This window comes from Formica exsecta, unplaced genomic scaffold, assembly GCF_003651465.1.
Source record: "Formica exsecta isolate Colony F162 unplaced genomic scaffold, ASM365146v1 scaffold744, whole genome shotgun sequence".
Lineage (NCBI taxonomy): Eukaryota > Metazoa > Arthropoda > Insecta > Hymenoptera > Formicidae > Formica > Formica exsecta.
Genome location: NW_021853511.1, coordinates 192,365 through 212,258, shown reverse-complemented (window position 1 = coordinate 212,258; position 19,894 = coordinate 192,365). Strand labels below are relative to the sequence as shown.

At 37.0% G+C, this 19,894-nt stretch overlaps 4 protein-coding genes across 8 annotated transcripts in view; 2 read left to right on the top strand and 2 right to left on the bottom strand.

The window, feature by feature from the left end:
- Positions 1-222: 222 nt before the first annotated feature.
- LOC115243864 (prohormone-2-like) lies at positions 223-11,854 on the bottom strand. 3 transcript variants are annotated; one of them, XM_029821133.1, is made up of 11 exons: positions 10,947-11,854; positions 9,158-9,287; positions 8,406-8,956; positions 6,106-6,223; positions 5,882-5,977; positions 5,659-5,791; positions 5,197-5,427; positions 1,800-1,907; positions 1,627-1,709; positions 1,244-1,485; positions 223-1,113 (listed from the first exon to the last, which is right to left on the bottom strand). In XM_029821133.1, the coding sequence occupies exons 4-11, from the start codon at positions 6,221-6,223 to the stop codon at positions 1,030-1,032; spliced, it is 1,095 nt and encodes a 364-aa protein (XP_029676993.1). In that variant the 5' UTR covers positions 8,406-8,956; positions 9,158-9,287; positions 10,947-11,854; the 3' UTR covers positions 223-1,029. The 3 variants fall into 3 exon arrangements, with proteins under 3 accessions (XP_029676993.1, XP_029676991.1, XP_029676992.1); XM_029821131.1 differs by having other exon boundaries at positions 1,244-1,497; positions 10,947-11,853; XM_029821132.1 differs by lacking the exon at positions 9,158-9,287 and having other exon boundaries at positions 1,244-1,497; positions 10,947-11,853.
- A 2,193-nt stretch (positions 11,855-14,047) lies between these two features.
- Positions 14,048-15,580, top strand: LOC115243868 (glucose-induced degradation protein 8 homolog). Of its 2 annotated transcripts, none has more exons than XM_029821142.1 (3): positions 14,048-14,532; positions 14,621-15,012; positions 15,077-15,580. In XM_029821142.1, the coding sequence occupies exons 1-3, from the start codon at positions 14,409-14,411 to the stop codon at positions 15,248-15,250; spliced, it is 690 nt and encodes a 229-aa protein (XP_029677002.1). In that variant the 5' UTR covers positions 14,048-14,408; the 3' UTR covers positions 15,251-15,580. The 2 variants fall into 2 exon arrangements, with proteins under 2 accessions (XP_029677002.1, XP_029677001.1); XM_029821141.1 differs by having other exon boundaries at positions 14,051-14,532; positions 14,618-15,012.
- A 23-nt stretch (positions 15,581-15,603) lies between these two features.
- On the bottom strand, positions 15,604-17,425 carry LOC115243865 (nucleoporin Nup35). The gene is made up of 3 exons (XM_029821134.1): positions 17,284-17,425; positions 16,951-17,061; positions 15,604-16,869 (listed from the first exon to the last, which is right to left on the bottom strand). Exons 2-3 carry the CDS (start codon positions 17,059-17,061, stop codon positions 16,006-16,008), a joined length of 975 nt encoding a protein of 324 aa, XP_029676994.1. The 5' UTR covers positions 17,284-17,425; the 3' UTR covers positions 15,604-16,005.
- Positions 17,426-18,198: 773 nt separating this feature from the next.
- The window catches only part of LOC115243866, a 189,473-nt gene continuing 187,777 nt past the window's right edge, over positions 18,199-19,894 (top strand). Inside the window, exon 1 of one of the 2 annotated variants that reach the window (XM_029821136.1) lies at positions 18,199-19,506. The gene's annotated coding sequence lies outside the window, so the exon portion shown is untranslated. The remainder of the gene's footprint in view (positions 19,507-19,894) is intronic. The other variant, XM_029821139.1, reaches the window with a different exon arrangement.

Here is a 19,894-nt window from a genome sequence, read left to right as displayed (position 1 = left end):
TTATTCGGTTTCTAGATTTTCTCTCCCTTTTATACATATATGTTGAACATTGTTTTAAACATTTTTTGCCTTCGCTTTCTTCATCTCTCCGATTTCTCTCATCTAATTCGTTCGAATTGCCTAATAGACGAATAGACCTACATCTAGTCGCATGCTAACTCATAAACGCACATGCGCGAAACTATATCGCTTCATATACACATATATGTATATATATATATATATATTTTTTTTTTTTTATCAGTCACAAAGAGTCGTCGAAACCAAGCCTGAGGGTAATTTGATTTGATACTACGATTGTTTAATGATTCAGTCGTAGCGTCATTACGGGCGCATCGCTCGTATTACACGCAAAAGGAGCTTAAAATTGTAACATTACCATTAAGCGAGTTAGGAACGACAAGAGCGCGCTGAAGCTTCTTTGATTTTTTTAATCCTCGTTGCGATCAAACTAATTATAAGAGTTCAATGAAATTAATCGAATCTTCGAACTCACGTTTATATAGCACAAGATATTACGGATTGAATCGAATGATTCTGATATGTTTTGCATACCGTCTCTTAAAATTTGTGCTAATCAAACTTTGTCGCCGCAAAATTTCCATCATGAGATAAAAAATATCTTAGATACGAATTTGTCACATCTTGCATCTATTTCGAGATAGTTCAATAAGAAAGAGTCCAAAAAGGAAAGATTTGTTCCTTACGAATCGACGTCTCTCGATTCTTCAGCGCGACTCTTGCGACTCGAGAAGCCTCTCTCTCTCTCTCTCTTTCTCTCTGTTTCTCTGAGCACCGTGTTTCTTAGAACGAGAAAATCCGCCATTGCATCTGCTTCTTTTTCCTCCTGCGAAAAAATGGGAGAATAGTCGAAGAGGAGAGACAGCGAGGACCGTTCATCGAAAGAGTGCTAGCACCCCCTCCTCTTCCCAGAAACATCAACTGCTTTTTCTTTTTTCAATAGAATTTTTGTCTGAGAAATTTCTCGCTTCCTCCCGCATCTCTAGACAACTCCACATCACGGATTATTTAATAGACAACGCGATGGGGATATTGATAACTTCGCGGTTGGGAGCTTAATTGCAACTGGGCCGTGGAATACGGATCGTAGCTCTGCAAATTAAGAAAAAAGGAAATATTCATATACATTTTGCATATATAATTTCTATTTTCATCTTTTAATTGCATAAATTTTCTGTAATGATTAATTATCTTTTAAAGATAACTATCAAGTCTAACTCACCTGCATTCGCTTTTTAGATACCATGAACCTCTTCTCGTGAGGGTAGTAGGCACGCTGAGGATAAACGTAATCGTACTGCGAATTGCCATATTGAGGACTGCCGTATTGACTGGTGCCTTCATACTGTTGATCCAATTGGTCATAATAGCCGGGCGGGTGGGTTCGGACTATTCCGATGTCGGAGGGTGACAACGTGTCGTAGTGCCGAGAGGGATACATTGGCGCGTCTAATAATGGAAGAGCTAAAAGGAAATCTTGATAAAAATAGGAAACACGTTTAGTGAAAAAATTATTACATCATTCTTTTTATATATCATTTTTATTTGTATATAGATATGTTGGCGTTTTAATTATACAAGATAAAATAAGTTGTCAGAACTAACCGTTTCTAGCGCCTTCCTCGTCAAGGAAATCATTGTCTTCTATCATATTATCGTATTCCTCTTTAGCATAGTTGCGCCAGTTTCTGTTCATGGAATAAAAACGAGCTCACTATAAAGTGCGTGTGTATTTATAAAAAGTAATGTTAAAAAAGAATGCATGCTCATCTCATTACCCGTTACGTCGTTCATTTTCCCACAGTGACAAAAGGGTCAATACGTCGTCAGGATCAATGTCCAAGGGTAGTTCCCGTTTGAATCGCGGTTCTTGGTAGAACGGGATGCTGAAAATTTAAATAAAATAAATGTTTCTGTGTTGCTGGCATAATATCTCAGCAAATATGATTTTCAAGAATTTAAAAATAGAAATATAAAAATAATTCTTTGATACTACAAATATGTAATCTAATAATTAAAAGTTCAAAATCTTAATAAATGAACAACTTTTGATCGCAGATATTATATATCGATTGTATTAAACATGTCAAGGGGGAACGACGATTTAATCGAGGACAATTACAAAAATTGTCATCTTTTTTCCGCGATATTTGTACGCCCATATCAATGTCTCGCAATCTCGTTTCGGAATCGCTTCGTGGATTCATTATTTCTGCTCTGTCCGTACGACGTATATATTTCAAGATTGATCGATGCTTATCCGTGACGCAAAGCGACCAGCGACGATCGCCGACAACTCGCCCCTATATGTCGAATGCAATATTGTTCTTCGACACGAACGGTTTTATTTCGCCGTCGCGAACTATCCTTTGTGAGCGCGATGCATTCTTGTACCCGACACAATGGCGAATACGCGGACAATACACGCCTTGATCGCGCGGAACACGAGTGGCAACAATTGTCGCCTTCTGTCGATTGACGCACCCCGTTGTCTGATAGTTATATCGCATCTGCAGCGGGATAGAATGATCGATACGATGCCTGGCAGGGTCTAACGCTATCAGCTGATTGGTTGGCCATGGGCCAAAAGCTCGTAGAATATTTTCATTCATCTCTTCGGTGTTTATCAACACGTAGTAAGGGCTCGTATCTTTACTGCCGTCAAGACTCCGGCTGATTACACGCTTGGTTTTACTACTGCGAGGTACGATCTATGCGCACGCGTTTGTGTATATGGCCTTACATCTTGGAATTTTTATCACAAATGATAACAAATTATATAATAGTCTTGCATTTCGTGAAAAAACTGCGTTCAATATAAAATTATATTTATATTTAAAAATATGAAAGAAATATGATAAAAATATTTCTTAATATGTTTAGTTATTAAAACATATTGTTTATAAATTTTCTAATCTATTAATTTAATTTTTATTACATCCAGTATTTTCCCTATTAAAATTTGTTCTCTCGACGAAACATTTTCATATAAATCCTCGAACGAGAACGAGGCCATTGTTTAATGCATCGGCGGATTATTATATCACTAGAGAAGAAAAAAAATCGGCGGAAAGCTCATGTGATAAACTCGTGGAGCTTGCTTGTCAGCTGATTGGTTGGAGATACGCCAAACAATCAAGCTCTGACCTACTTTCGCCTTCCCGGCTCCATTCAGCTTTTCGTGGGCCCACTCCCGCGGATACTCCACCACCACCATCACCTGCGTCACGCATATCGAGCGATTCGTGCACTGCACCAAATTCTTCTCCGTATGTGTGATCGTGTGTGTATGCGTTTTGCATCCGTGTGCACGCATACGTATATCGCTTAAATCTCTATCCGTGCTTATATTTTGCTGCACGCTAGAATTATCTTCCTCTGCGAATGGTCCAGGAGCCGAGAATGCACAAATCGTTAATTCGTGGGAACAATAGCGATCTTTTAAGCAGAACGGGATTTTTGTTATAAACAAAATGAAATCTCCAATTTTTTCATTCTAGTTATAATTTTTCGAATTTTCACTTTGAAGTAAACTGTTTTCTTTAGCCGAAATGTCAGAAACTGTGAAGAACATTTTATGAATTAATTGAATATCGCGATTTTTGTGCTCAAATTTATTTCTTCGGAAAATCTTAATAGGAGAAATTTTTAATCTAGTAATATATCCGGAACAAAACATAAAGATTATTAACTGTAAGCGGGATTTATACGCCGTATCAAAAAGATAAGAACATGAAATTTATCATGATTTTTAATGCTGAGTGCAGCACGCATTTTCTCATGATAATATATTCAAAGTGTTCTTGAACAACGCCCAAGTGCTTCTATTATTATGGCGCTGGTCTAAGGATAATGCGTTATGTAATCGCGTTGAGCATAATGGAAACTGTATGCGCGCGGTTATCGTGTTATAAGAATTTCATCGAGGAAAAATTAATCGTCCCCGGCGAAGTGACCTATGACATTTGCGACGATCAGGCCGTGTGCATTCTTGTACATTCTTCGTGTAAAAATAACAGTGGCGACGGCTAAGTTTAAAGCGATAATTATGTTCGCGCTCGATAAAAGTCTCGTGTGTGTGTTTAATTTTAAACACGCCGATCTAAGGTAATTCCGTGCAAAGCGCGCGCGCTCGCCCGCTTTTACGACTTTGATATCGAGCGTTCGTGTTCACGCGATTTCCTGAAATTAGATTCGCCACTCGATAAATCCGCATTGCACTTTCCGGAAAAGCGTATTTTTATCTTGCGACCACGCACGATAATTCGACAAAACATAACGTCACGTTGTTATCAAGCGTCGTAAAATCATTTCGAGTAACATGTCAAGGATATAATAATCGAGATCGCGTCGATTAATTCGTATCTTCTAATCGTATTGGGAATCGTTTCTGTTCTTCGAAAAACGAGTACCGATGTATATCGATCGATTCATGAAGATCATATGCAAGCGCAAAATGCGCAAGAGGATTTCGTTTGATTATATTTTCGAAGGGCACCAGTCGAACGTACGCTACTGATACGTTCTCCGATGACGACAGCCTCTCTCTGCAAGTGGTTCGATATGACTTCGGTCGTCAAGTCGACCGCCGCCGTCCCTACGCCAGGGGGCAACGCCCTCACGAGCCCTCTCATCCCCCATTCAGAAGAAATGCCGGAGGAAAAGAGGGATGCTTGGTGGGCGGGAAGGGTGGAAAGGGCGCGCATGGTGATGCATAACCGCCGCCGTCGCCGCCGTCGAGTCGATCCATTCTTTACGTGGGGAGTCCCTGTTGTTCCAAATTCAACTGCACGCTCAACTCCGCGATATTAAAGACGCTCGAAAGTTTATTGCAATTTAAAATTCTAAAAGAAAAAAAAAGCAATTGCGTAATTTTGTACAATTTATTTCGCGTCGTTTATTCCCGATGTTTCATCATATTTTCGATGACAATCTAATGTGTTAGTTGTTTTAAAATTAATCGTCTCGCGCAAATCATTCACCAAACAAATGATTTCTTGCTTCCGTCAAATAAAAACGGATTGCGAGCAATGAAATGATTATAAAACTCATTTTTTGTGTCCCTTTCGAGAGGATTTCGTTATCTACCGCATTCTAATAACGGTTGCCCCTGGAGGTATCGATCACGTCAGTTATCGATTTCGGAATTAGGAGAAGTAGGACGCGGCCACTTACCTCCTCTTAACTTGAGCCTGCACCAGTTGCTGGGTAGGTACAAGACGTCTCGATTTGAACTCGTACGAGTTGGTCGGAGGTTGCAACGTCGAGATGCTCGGCTGTGCCGTCGCGGTGGACTTTTCCGATCTCTTGCGCCGATCCTCGCCCGTGTAGTATCGAGAATACGGCGGTACATCCCACACGCGCGGTCCATCCTCCTCGACCTCGTTCATGAGGACTTTACCGTAGCTGAAACACATATTATATTCGATCAAAAATTTAGAGTGAGAGAGAGATAATATACAAAATTATAATAAAATAGTTATTATATAGGAAGGTTTCCAAAAAAGATATTAATGTAATTTAAGGTATTATATTATTAAAATTTTAAAAAATTATTTTGTTTATTGATTATGTTTAGAGATCGTGATATGACTCGATATACTTAAATTTGATTTTACGGAAGAATCAGAAACTTACTCGTAATTCTTGTCGTACGGCGAATACGTCTCATGCTCGTACATAGAGTTGCTAGGCGATTTGGACTGGGATGGCTTTTCGTCCTCGGCAATAGCCGCTTTTAAGCCTCCCAATCCCGAGGAAGCAAGAGTTCCTAAGCATGTAAAAATGCAAATGTTTCAGAATGGTCGTACTATATTTATCTCGTATTATGGCAGCGTTTTATTTATAGCAATATACTCACGTTTCTCTGCATTCGACGTGAAAGATTCACCGGTGGCAGGGTTGGCCTGTCGATTCTGCTGATTGCCAAACATTAGCATTTCCTGCGCTCGTTTCGCTAAAAATGACATAGCGCAATATTGAGAAAAAACAGAAAGTAATGGAAAGTATTGAAATCAAGAGATTCGAATGATTTTTAGTACAAGTTTAACGTGGAATGCGAGAATTAATTTCCTCGGATCTTACATTTTGGTTTCATGGCCTGATCCGCTTTTTTCACGTCCTCGATCAAGCTCGTGGGCAAGCACATGCCTATCGAGACTAGCGAGAACAGCAGCAGCAACCACGCCCAGTTGTACGTCATCTGCGACAGAGTTTGCGGAATTTTTATCAACGATAATACATTCGCGCGTTATTTTAAGAATTAAAACCTCGCGATACTTTCTTCTTTCTCTTTTCGTGTACAGGAATATTGAAGATAATTCTAGAGGGGTCATCTCGTATAAATAAAGACCAAATGTCATGTAATGCGAAATGTCAAGAGTCTATTCCCACGGTGCGTAAAAGATTAAGTAAGAGCAATAAGGGCGCTCGATAAGGGCTCGCTTATGTTTGCGGTTATATAAAAATATTACGTCGTGGAGGGAAGGGGATGTTCTATAATCGATAAAGCGATACAATTTCTTCAAGTATGACGCCACTACTTTATCTGACGGCTTCATAATCGACGCGGTTTACTTTCTTCGACTATGACGTTTCCGTATGACGTATAAGCGCAAGAGTTTGCAGCTGCTACGTCACATGTGTGTAACTTGATCAAGTGCTTTTTATCGAACTTGGTTTTATCATGTGTCAATGCGATTCTATGTACAAAAGAATTTTCTACAAAATATTAATAAATATTCTAAAACATGGACTTTAAAAATGCGATAATCTTTAATCGATATTTTTGAAACTTTATCGAGTTATACGCAATTAGAGAATTCGAATTTGTCATGCATCGATATCAAACTTGTTTATTAGAGAAGTCATTAGATATCAGAGAAACTCTATACTGCAATAATTCCGCATGTTGCGCGATCGAGTTACGTTTTAATTGCTCTCAATTGATCTCTCATTAATGAATTACGGAGACCTAGTAAGTTAACACGTGTAATTACGTGAACTCTAACAGTGATGCTGGAAATGGCTGGCAGAGAGTAGCGAACACACAACAATAACAAAATGTCAGAGTTCAAAATTGCGTACAGAAACGATACATGTATGTATATACATTTATGCGACTGCGTATTTACAGTACTCTGTGCGACACGTTCGCTTATTATATCTCGCGCAGCTTCACGTAGCAAATGGCTCGGGTTACGCAATACAAAATACAGAAAGTTTAATCAGATTTTCAGTTATAAAAAAAATATATAAAGCTAAAAAAATTCATGTTATACCTCTGACATTTTAGAGATTTTACAGTAAACTTTTATAATATAAATGTCATTTAATTTATGTTCATGTATATTCATATTATAAAACATACGATTAAAATCACATTCATCAAATATTAAAAAATATTAAAATATTTTTCTCTCTAATTTTTAAGATTTTTTTTAGATTGAAATAATGTTTATATATATAAAACATTCAGAAAAATTATTGCCAGAATTAATCGCTTTTACGATAATTTCATTATGTTAAAATGTCGCATTAAACGATCAATGGATTAAACGCCTGGAAATTACGCTCCCAATATTGATATTTGTCCGAAATAAACGACAAAGTTTGATAATTAGAGCGACCTGTACAGTAACGTCAAACCGGATATAGTAGACCTAGAAATCGTACACTTGTTGCATCTACAAATACTATAGTCATTTATCAGTATACGAGCGTATCCGAGCTTATATGGTTAGGCGAGTCGCTTAATTAAAAATGCATTTCATTGAATAGGAATTTCATTGACAAATCTGCGTGCGATAAATGCCTCCTTCTCTCTCCATTTTAATCGCCTTATTAATGTTAATTAGTTTCAATTGTAACGAGAATGGATAAAAAGCATTATTATTTCAAAGAGATATGGAAAGAAGCATAAAGTTACATTTAATCCCGAGAACCAGCAAGTTCTTTTAAGTCTGTCATAATATTAAATTGGAAGGAAAGTAATATCATTATTACTTTTTTACTTTTATTTTTTTTTGTTTCTAATAAAACAGACTAAAGTCATCTATTGAGAATACGACATTAGTTTCTTTCCAACCCAATACTTAATACATAATAATATATATAAAATGTTACGAATATTATTCAAAATTTAATAGTATTTAACAAAATAAAATTTTTAATTTGTAGTCGCGCAACTACCTGTATGAATGCGCTAAGGGCAGCCAACCGCACACAAGCGGACGGTATAGAATGCGTTTATAATTACATATATATATATATATATATCGCGAGTCACTCGAATTTCAGGATTCTAATTTTATTTCCGGATGATTAGTCGAAATCGAGAATAAAAAATAATAATATACATGAAAAAATTAAAAGATCTCATTTACCTTGCGAGATGTGGCGAACGCTGGGTTACCCTTCACGCTTTTCTCCTTCGTCTTGAATGGTCCTTCGCTGATCCTTCGGCTGGCACCGAGCTGGAGAACGGGCACGTCCTAGTGGATCCGCCGGCTCGGGGTGGAATGAATGTCGGGGCTCGGCAGGACGAGTAGAAAAGCGGGTACGGTCGATCAACCAACCCCCACCTTGGTGAACGAGCATTCCCCATCTCCCGACTCGCGGTGGTGAGCACCCTACGACGACGCTGTTGGCTGCGCGCGCGCTGCGTTTCCTCGCACACGACATCGAGATATATATGTACGCGTACATCCGTATGGGTGCGCAAACATGGTCCCATCGTGATATAAGAGAGACGTCTGCCCACGCGATGACCCAACTGCGTCTTCCCGATGGATCCCGTTTCTCTACATGGCCTCGTAAGGATCGTTTGCGTGGGGATTATGTTGTTATTCTGCTGTCGAAAACCTGTCAGCCGATGTTATCCAAAGTGCGAAGTTTGCGGCTGCTATCATCGGTTTAGTAGTTGTAACATGAGGATCTGCATCAATCAGATATATATATATATATAATGAAGGTTTTATAAATCTTTAAAAGATTTAAGTTTGTTTGAAATCTTTTCATATCAAGCTATCGTAGTTTTTGTGATATTAATGAATGAATGAATTCTGTGCGCGAAGAATGCGCATTCTTTTTATAAGGCAATATAAATCGCTCTGCTATAATTTAATATTTCTGTAACCTGAGTGGTATTTGTCTTTGACGAAAGGGCATAGGTCCCGTTTACACTTCTCTGCCAGCCCTTGAATGAAATTCAACACGGCCATTTAACAAATACGGTTCGTCTCTTCTTGAATGAATGCAGCCTTCATCTTAGCACAAAATCGAAAAGAAATCGTAAAAAAGTATGCAACTATTTATGTATTCCATAAAGCTATTTTTCTATGGGGCTTCTTTTTTATTTATAATTTCCTGTGTAAATTTATAAAGATAAAATTTTCTTATAAAAATAATCTTGTATTTGTGCTATTAATATAGTATTAAATTAAAAATAAAAATTGTTAAAAAGAAAAGTCGACGTTGTACTATAGTGCATGAAACGTAGAGTTGAAGCCCGGAAACTCTCGGAAGAATTAATAGAAAGTTAAAGCACCACCATATCGGACATAGCAACCCCACTGCGTCATATATTGGCTATGATGACGTTATCTACTTGTCTTTAATTTTAATGTGACGTTACGCAAACGTCACAAGAGTAGTTTTCTTTGGCATTTGAAACAGTGACGTGCAAGTCGCGAGATTCTATGGTCTATGATAATAATACATACTTAGAGAAAGAGTAAAGACGTATATATTTTCAGCTGGGACATTATCTATCCTCTCAATCTATCTTCATTTATCAAACATTTACTTTCATATCGTGTTATGTTCAAGTAAATTTAGGAAAAAGAGAAAATAACGAGCGAAATAGTAGAATATAACTCGCCTTTTCTTCATCTTAAAAAGAAGAGTCTGGAAATTTTTTTTTTATCTATTTGGATTCGCTATATGCAAAGTATTCTTTCGGGCGATTTTGAAGAAACTGTGTCTATTATCTTTGCAAAGAGTCGGTACATGACCATAGGAATCTCTGTTTGGTAGAAGAAATGTCTCTAAATAAAAGCGACTCTTGGAATACATCTAAAACTCCTGGGAGTGATGTTGTTGCACTTAAAGTAATATCACGTCCGATAACATCAACGGATGAACACTCGCGTAGCTGTGAAGGTACTCTTGACGGATGAAACGAAAAATGACACGAAGGCTATAAACGTAGATTATTTTTGCGCGTGTTGTGTAAATAGTGTTTACCTTGAAATAATATTTATTTTAACTATATACACGTTGTATTCGCGCTACTTTATGCGTGATTTTGATTTTGATAACTAAATTCATCCGCTTAAAACTCATTTTAAATTATCTACAAATTCGCGACACATAATTCAAAACAATATTCTATTTATAATGTTATGTGACATACTTTCTGCGTATATATTTCGATTCTTCAAATCAATTTTCTTTATTAATTTTATAAATAGAACGATCTAAAGCGAAAGAACTTTTATACCAATCAGTATTTATCAAACGACAGCACGAAGCAATATCGAAGAACTAAATCGAGCGTAGAAGCTGCGTGTCGAATCGATCAGACGCCCTCGCGGATATCTCGTTAAAATTAAAATTGCCGCCGGATTCGCAAGCCCATCGATCGAATCATCGACGTAAATGACAAGCGCGATGAATACAAATCGCTGGCGATTATTTCCATTCGTATCTCCGGTATGAGAGTACGCGATCATGTCGATTCCTCAAGCGATAACGATCGGAAAAGAATCATTCCCGGGCTCGATATTCTCGTGATATAACAAGTAGTCGCGTCGTTTCATTGGGTCGGCCCTACTTTCGAGAGGCGAGTCGTCGCTCTCTACTTCGCCACCTCAGGCTGCGACGCCTCTCCCGGTGCATCCGCCCTCGCAACGTAATTGACCTACTTTTGTTAGCGTCGTCGTCGCTATCACAAGCCGCTGCAACACGCTTGCGCAAATTGGCATTGCGCGGATACATAACACGAGGTGGACAAGTGCAGCCGGCGCTTCCGGCAAATTACAGGAGTCCGCGCCGAGCGTTTCATGTCAGTCGTGGAAAAATAAGGGCACGTATTTATTCCGATCCTCTCTCTCTCTCTCTCGATCTGTAATCAAACGCAAGAACATTATCTTGGGGTCGAATGGAAAAAATTCACATTCCTTAGTTTTCCGGAAAAAGTTTCCAGTAAGCGCTAAAGCCACAATGCTATTCCCACAAATGTTAAATGATTTGAATAATTGAACAATTCTAGTCAATAAATGAATTTTGCTTTTACGAATAGAAATTGAAAAACTTGACATTAAAAGGGTTGCGCCGAATGCCAGTTATAAGAATCACATCGAAAACTTTCCAAACAATCTTTTTAATTAAATTTTAGATAACGAACAGTTAAGTACATTTGTTATTACTAGAAAATTTAATTAAATTTGTGCCAACTATCAAGACGACTCTCTCTTAATATTTTCTATGCTTTTCTTCAAAAGTAATTAAATTTGTTGACTACAAAGAAACAGGATTCTACATTTTGTTTAAGTCTCTCTTCATTTGCGCTGTACACAGTACTCTCGTAGCAACCTTAATCCGGAAGCATAATGAGCTTTCCACTTTTCTTTTTCTCCCTCTCGCGTATAAATGATGCGCCTGAAGAATCTTATCGCTACCATTTGCCCGCAATGATTTACGAGCTACGTTACTTTCGCATTCACGTCGACTTGTTTTCTTTCTTCAGGCTGAAAATAGCAACGATTTATTCGCGATACGTTACCATTCATAATTTAAACCGCAAACAAACTGGTAAAATAGCAAATGTTATTGATAAAAAAAAAAAAGATTAAATACAAGTCTATTTTAAAAATTCAAAAAGCTTTAAAAGAGTAGTATAGCATGCTAAATTGTAGCATCTCTTGAAGAAAAATTATAAAAAAAATAGAAAAAAATTTAGAATATTCCGGATAATTTTTTATTTTAATTTTAACGGAAATATTCTTTCTGTTATTCAGTTCTCTGCGCGAGCAAAATTTTTTTACGCAGAAATCTTTCTCATCTGTTTTCTCTATTACATCGCTTCCCGTCTCGTCCAGTTCGCACAAGGTCGACTTTTGCATACAACTAAAGAGTAAGTGATAAAATTGAACAAATAAAAGAAAATAGATAGCATGCGATATTGGCCAAGTTTCCGGTTTATCTACGCCTTTTCCACAGAGAAGAAAAAGATAGCCTGTGAATTTTTTGCCTCTGTTGAACTTCGATCAGGCTGGCTGGCCAAATATAATCGCGAGAGTTTCGTAAAATCGCGTAAGTCTTGGTCGAGTATCGGCGTCCCCCTGTAGGCCGGGCTCCCATTGACGTCAGTCTTTGAGCCAGTCGAGTGGCGAATCCCCGTGGCACGGCCGGTCAAAGAGAGAGGGATGATGGTGGGGCGGACGGTCGCGTTCTCTTCACCCCTCTTGACGGGGTGAGAATACAGTGACGTCATACGACCCGCGTCTCGTGCCCCTTCGAGATCTATTTACTCGCATTATCTACCAGCAGATTAAAGAGCGTTTGTTGTGATGTCGACGACATGTGTCATAAACCGGATAACACGTGTATGTTGTTTTATGACACTCGATGGACTCGATTGAATGGAGCGCTGAAAGTAAACATCTCCACTATGACTGAGTTTCGATAAATACATGAAATATAGTCGAAAATTAAAATAATGGACAATGTCCTTTATTTAAATAATAAAATTAAAAAATTAATGACGCATAATCAAGAAAAAGTATCAAGATTAATCTCAAAATAATTCAAATTGTAGGAAGAAAATGTCTTTCCTGTTGAAGAAATTTCTAATAATTATGTTGCAAAAAAAAATAAATTTTTGATATTAATCATTTGACCAAATCTTTGTCTATGTTACAATAACATTTAGATTTTATATAATCATGTTAAAAGAATATATATATATACGGTCCAGATATCGAGAAAAAAATTGTTAATAGTATTTTGTAAGGTGTAAGGGATATATTTATATATACTTACGTCTATAGATTAGAGGTATAATCCCGAAGGTAAAATTAGTTGATACATTTGCGAATTAAAAGCGCAATCGAGCGTTTTAATAGCCGGCGTGGCATTGGGCTCTCGCTATACGATCCTGAACAACGTGAAATGTAATGAGTTCGTGGAAGAGGGATGGTCCCGAAGGAACGGATCGATGTTCCCGCTGCGTAGTAAAGGACGCCTGTTGATATGAAACAGGAGCGGTTTCATTCATGAAAATGGCAAAGCGAGAAGCGTTTGCGCTTCGCGGACGCTTCGACGTTATTTCCATGCAAATGCAATTTTTATCGGATCTCTCTTGCCGGAAAGCAAAATTTGCGTGCATATTTCATTTTCAGCATTTGCGTATCGTATTTCCCAAAAGAGATGTATATCTTTATACATGTATATCGCCTCTTTTTTCTCTCTTCAATTTTTAGAAAAAATTCATGCGCGAAATCGGCATTGCGTCATAATAAAAGGAAATGCATGTATAGAAGAAAGATAGAAGATAAAAGAAATCTATTCTTTTTAACTATATCACTGCTTCATTTTTTTTATCTTAGATACTAAAACGTTAACATACACATTTAATTTATACAATGAGCATCTCAATTTTTACAATTTTTTTGATACGCAGCATAACCGCGATGAGACATTACCAATTTACAAGATTAATAAAACTCATGAGAATCGTTATTTTTTCACAATGTGAATATCTATTTACATCTAACGTGTAACAATAATGTAATAATTATATATCTTTATACCTTACTCATCCTTACTCGGACGTCTCGTGTGCATAAAAAAGAAAAATTCGTTAATCGTACACTAAACGTCCTCTCTCGGCGAACATTGCGACTAAAACAAAAGAAAAAGGTAGAACGTAAACTCACATTAGTAAACGCATCGACCAATCGCAATCGAGCATTCTAGATTACAAGTTTGAGAATGCTCTACTCTGATTGGTCGGTTCGCTACCTGCCAATTGCGTTCTTACTCTTCTTTTACGTGTTCCAAGTCCTCAATTTTGCTCCGAATTCCTTATTAAGGACAGCAAGTTATATTGCTTAGAATATCTTTGCGTCGTAGAATTATACTTTTACCCCGGCAAATATTCCGTATATGTTTTTTATTGTGCGATTTTTTTTTTTTGAGTAAGACGTAGAATTACCGAGAATTGTGCTTGGGAAAAGTGACAATTCCTTTTGTTTTGATTGAGCTTTCGCGTTTCGAACGAATCAGCTGTTGCGAGCTGTTTCGAGCTGTTTCGAGAACTCTAACAGATAGAGCATAATGTTATAAGTGTTTTTATACAATCTGAGCCGAATTTTTCAAAGATAATGAGCTCATCTGAGAAAGGAGACGACAACCTACTTAAGGATGAGTGGGTGGTGAAGCTGGAGGAGAGCGCCTATATGCAAAAACTGTCAATGAATAACCTAATCATGAATTATCTGGTGACAGGTGGGGGGAATTTTAGCTTCTTTCTTTTTCACGGTTTTATTTTTGTAAGTGATTTGTCTGGATAAATAAATATTTTCTTACTTAGAAGGTTTCAAGGAAGCTGCTGAGAAGTTCCAACAGGAATCGGGAGTGGGTCCAACGGTAGAACTGAGCTCTTTGGATGAGAGAATTCGTATTCGAGACGCCATACAAAATGGTCGTATTCAAGAAGCCACGAATTTGGTGAACCAACTGCATCCTGAATTGTTGGATAATGATAGATATCTCTACTTTCATCTGCAACAATTACACCTGATAGAATTGATACGCACTGGTAGAGTCGAGGAAGCATTGCAGTTTGCGCAGGATCAACTTAGCGAAGCTGGAGAGTCAGACGATAATATATTGTGCGAGTTAGAACGTACCTTGGCATTGTTGGCTTTTGATGAACCGCATAAGAGTCCTTTCAGCGATCTTTTACATCCAACACATAGACAAAAAGTGAGCTAAATTTTATTTTGCTAAATCAATTTTACAAATTATTTCTTAATTTTTCTCATTGTAGATTGCAAGCGAGTTGAATGCTGCTATATTGAAGATGGAGCATAGAGAATCAACTAGCCCTCGGCTCAGTAATTTGTTAAAAATGATACTGTGGGCTCAAGATGAATTAGATAAGAAAAAAGTAAAATACTCTAAGATGACTGATTTAGGTAGTGCTACAATTGAGCAAAAGTAATGTAGTAGTAGAGACTGGGATAACTTCTCAGTTTTATTTATAAATAAGATAAACATATGAAATTGACTTTAAAATTAATTAATTGATTAATTTTGTGTAAATGGCTGTTTATATTTTGTAGAAAATTATATCTAAATTTTAATCTTAAAACAATTTAAAACCATTTAGAGGGGATAGAATTATTAATGTATTAATTATAAAATATAAAAATATAAAATATATAAAAATATAATAGTTATTATAATTGCTGTAACAAATAAGAGTTATTATTGTAATTCTTTCTCATTTATTTTTTGTAATTTAATATTAATATAGTATAAAAAGAACTGGTAAAATTATAATTTCAAGTTTTCTATAGAATTAATAACATTATTTATTAGTAATATATGTATAATATCCAAAAAAAGACATTAGTCTTATACATTAATGTCTCTGACTTTTAGCCATTTTGTATAATTATAAAGATATGTACACAAATGCAATATAATATGGATATTGTAGTAATGTATTTAAAAAAAGTAATAGACATCATATTCATTATATCATAGAGAGATCATAATGACTTTTAAAGTTATCAAAAAGTTTATTCTAAGAATACACCAGAAATAATTTCATGCTCGAGTTAAAAATTTTCTTTTAGAAGAGGTTAAGATATCTTTTATAATTCCTTTTCTTATATAATTTTTTACATATCCAATAATATTAAAATTCAGAAACAGAGTATATTTATCAAATTATCAGATAGAAAAGAAAAATTACCAACCAAACATATATTCCATTGCTCTAGAAACTAAACCGGTTGATCTTTGTGGAACATTCTCTGGTGTTTGCGTAGCTTGTGGACTGAAATGCTGATTATAACCCGCAGCCAGAGATCTTAACTTTCGTCGTCTCGTAATAGGTGATACATTACAATTATACATTGAAACTCGTTCGATTCTGCCCGTCGAAAGTGATCTTATGCTTCCATTCAATTTAGTACGATTCTCTTTATCCGAGCAACCTAGAATAACGCCCTCATCTGTGCACGGTATGACACCAATCATAATCGAGCCGGAAACGATACTGCCGTTGCACGTGAGAGCTCTCTGTGCTTCCTGCTCCGATGCACATTTCAAGTGTATCCAATTGCTTTGAGGCTGCGGAGCAGAGTGTTTGTCCACTATGCGAACTCTACTGGAGATATGAGATAGAACAGCATTGATATCAGTCGGCAAAAAACCAAAGACGGTTACCCATTGCAGCAAACCCTGTGATTCGCTCGTGCTCAAATTTATTGGAGTGTCTGGAAACAGCAGTGGACTGTTTATCGTATTCAACATAAGTCTGGACTGATTTGCAAGTGTAGGTGTGACAGGTGGATTTGTAGTTGATACATATGGCGATGACACCTGTGAAACTTCCAGACTGTCAAACAATCCACGCGTTGGTGGCCCTCCGGTATGATTCTTTGTGCTCATCTGCGATGTATTGGGACTTGTAGTGTTTCCAAATACTGCCTTTTGACGATTGGACCGATAGTCTGGAGTTCCGTAAGAAGCTGCTGATATAAGACTGGCATTGGTGATATTTAAATGGCGCGGATTATCTTGAGGGCTCATTATATTAACTTTTGTTGGCTAAAAGTTTACAGATAAACAAGCATCAGTAAATGTAGCAATAACATATTTTAAATTTAGAATAAGAGATTATATGCTAACAGTGTTTGTGTCACCCAACAGGAAACTTGGCAAATATGCTGAAGAAGCTCCTGGAGTACCAGAACTTTGGATAGGACTACTCATTGGTGATCCCAGAGTCATAGGCTCCATCTAATGAAATGATAATTTTCAGATAATGGAATATATAGGGGTTAATAATATTAATTTAAAATTTTCTCCTTCATTTAAAAAAAAAAGTTAACGTAGGATTACCAATTCAAATAAAACGGAACAAAATCACTTTCAAAATGTGCATCTTTTAGGTTATTATCGCTAATATTTTAGATAATTAAACTTAAAATATCTCAATTATTTCGTATTGAAATTACTTACGCTATATAAAAATTCTCGTTTCCTAACCAACTTTCTAAGCGTTATGGTAAATAATAATTAACATATACTAATGTCTATCTAGAGAAAATTAAAAAATGTTTGTACTTTTATCGCGCGCTTGAAAATTTACTCATGGGAGTAAAGTAGCGTTTGATCGACTATTGGGAAGAAAAGAAACAAAGATTTCTTTCTCCTGATTGGTCGATCAAATGCTACTCTACCCGAGAGACAGATTTTTGAACGCAACTTTAGAGGAGATTTTGAACATAACCATTCAAATAGACAGCCAATGAAATTCCATCAGAGCCTTTACCAACTTCAAGCAAGCTTCGTGTATACGTGCCTTTACAAAGCCCGATATAAAAGCATCACGTGATCATTTTTAAATGTTCTCTTTCCTTTTGTTTCGATGAATAATCATTATTAACAATATAAAACAACAAAAAAGCGTCGTAAGACATGTTGAAGAATCTGTCGATAAACGCGTTTTATTAGAAAATCACAGAAAATTAAATTTCTTATTCAAATAATATGAAAAGTTATTCAAAATTGATGAAAGCGATCGCAATCGAAGCGACCTCAAGCGGTGATGCAAGTTCGCGAAAGATTTCGGGAAGTTAGTCGTGTCGCGCGATACCGGATGAGAAGTAACGCGAAAAAGCAAAATATCGATGTCGAATCAAGCCATCCACGGCTTCAAAAAGGAGAATCTTCGTCGCTTTTCATCGGGCAAGTGTTAGATCCAAGCTGGAAAGTCCGTCGCGGTGATATTCCCCAAAAATTCGAGACATGAAAATGTAGAGTGCCCGCAAATAGTCGGCTCGCGGTATTTCTTCGAATTTATTATTATTTATTTATTTCGCGGTATTTCTTCGAATTTATTATTATATTTATTTATTATTTATTTATTTCGAGCTTTCCAACATTTAATTTCGCGAAATTCCATCTCAAAAAGATGTATTTAAGAGTTATTTAATCTCGAGACTCTGTGTCGTACGGCATAATTCTCCGAAAATTCGATGCTCAAAAACAAGAGAAATATATTTTCTTGGAATTTTATAACATGATACCCGAGCCGAGCCGAGCGCGATGTCGGGGCCGCCCGAAGCGAGCCGAACGACCCCGAGCGACAGTTTCGCGGACGGATTCGACGATGTGCGTTGCTGTGCGGGAAAGAACGCGAAAAGTGAAAATATCGGCGCAAAATCGAGCCATCGACGGCTTGAATCGGAGAAATATTCGTCCGTGTCCATCAGGGAATCGTTAGATTCAACTTCCAGAGCTCAACGCGGTGTAATTCTCTGAAAATTCGATTCTCGAAAACAAGAAAAATATTTACTTGGAACTTCGTAACACGATATCCGAGCCGAGGCCGCCCGAAGTGAGCCGAACGACGCCGAAGTTCGCGGACGGATTCGAAGACTGTGTACAATGTAGGTGTGTGCGGAAAATAACGCGAAAAGTGAAAATATCGATGGAAAGTCGAGCCATCGACGGTTTGGAACGGAAAAATATTCGTCCCTCTTCATCTGGGAATCGTTAGATTCAACTTTCAGAGCTCATCACGGCATTATTCTTCGAAAATTCCACATCGAAAAACAAAGAGGACACATTGAAATATGGCGTCTCGCGAGGCGATGCCGACGCCGCCCGAAGTGAGCCGAACGATGCCGAAGTGACAGTTCGTCGTAGATTCGAAGAGTAGTGCGTAGGACGTGTGTGTGGGTGCGAAAAGTGGAAATATCAATGCAAAATTGAACAATCGACTGCATCGAATGCGAAAATATTCGTCGCTGTCCATCGGGCAAAGTGTTGGATTTCATGTCGCTAGCTTATCGCGTCATTATTCTTCAAAAACTCGATGTCTAAAAATGATGACATTTTATGCGTGGATAGTATTTCGTATGCGATATTCGAGACGAGACTAGCCGAATCGAGTCGAAGCTATCCGAATATTCGCGAAAGTTTCGTGAACAAATTCGAAAAGTGTGACGCGTGTTATTACGCGAGAAATAATCCGGAAAATCATATATCGGTGCGAAATTGTGTGATCGAACGAAGAAGTATCATCGTATCCTGCGTCAGTCGACTGTGAATGTGTGAATATCATGGATTCCAGACGAAATAAAGAAATAAATAAATATCTACGGAAGGCGTAGCGTCGAAGGAACTTCTCCTGGAAATCGATGCAAGGATGAATAGATGAAAAATTATCAACAAAGAGTGAGTCATGATTTTATTTATATGTTTGTTTTGCTTGTACTTTCTACATTGATATTTTCTGTTTTTTTCTTTCTCCAATGCTAAAACATTTATTTTATTTCAAGTGCAAAAATTTCTAGAGATTGCAAACAAAACGAACGAATCTTATTTTTTACTCTCTTTTATTAAAAAAATAGATATAAAAAACTCTCTCTTTATCATATTAATTGAATGTGCGATATATATAAATTTAATAACATGAAAAAAAGGTTTTGTGATAACTGTGCAAAAGAAAAAAGAGAGAGAAAGAGAAAAAGAGAAGAAAAAATATTTTTATAATAAATATAAAAAAGGGAAGAATATTTTTATAATAATTATACACAGTAATTTAGAAACGATACTGGAGCAG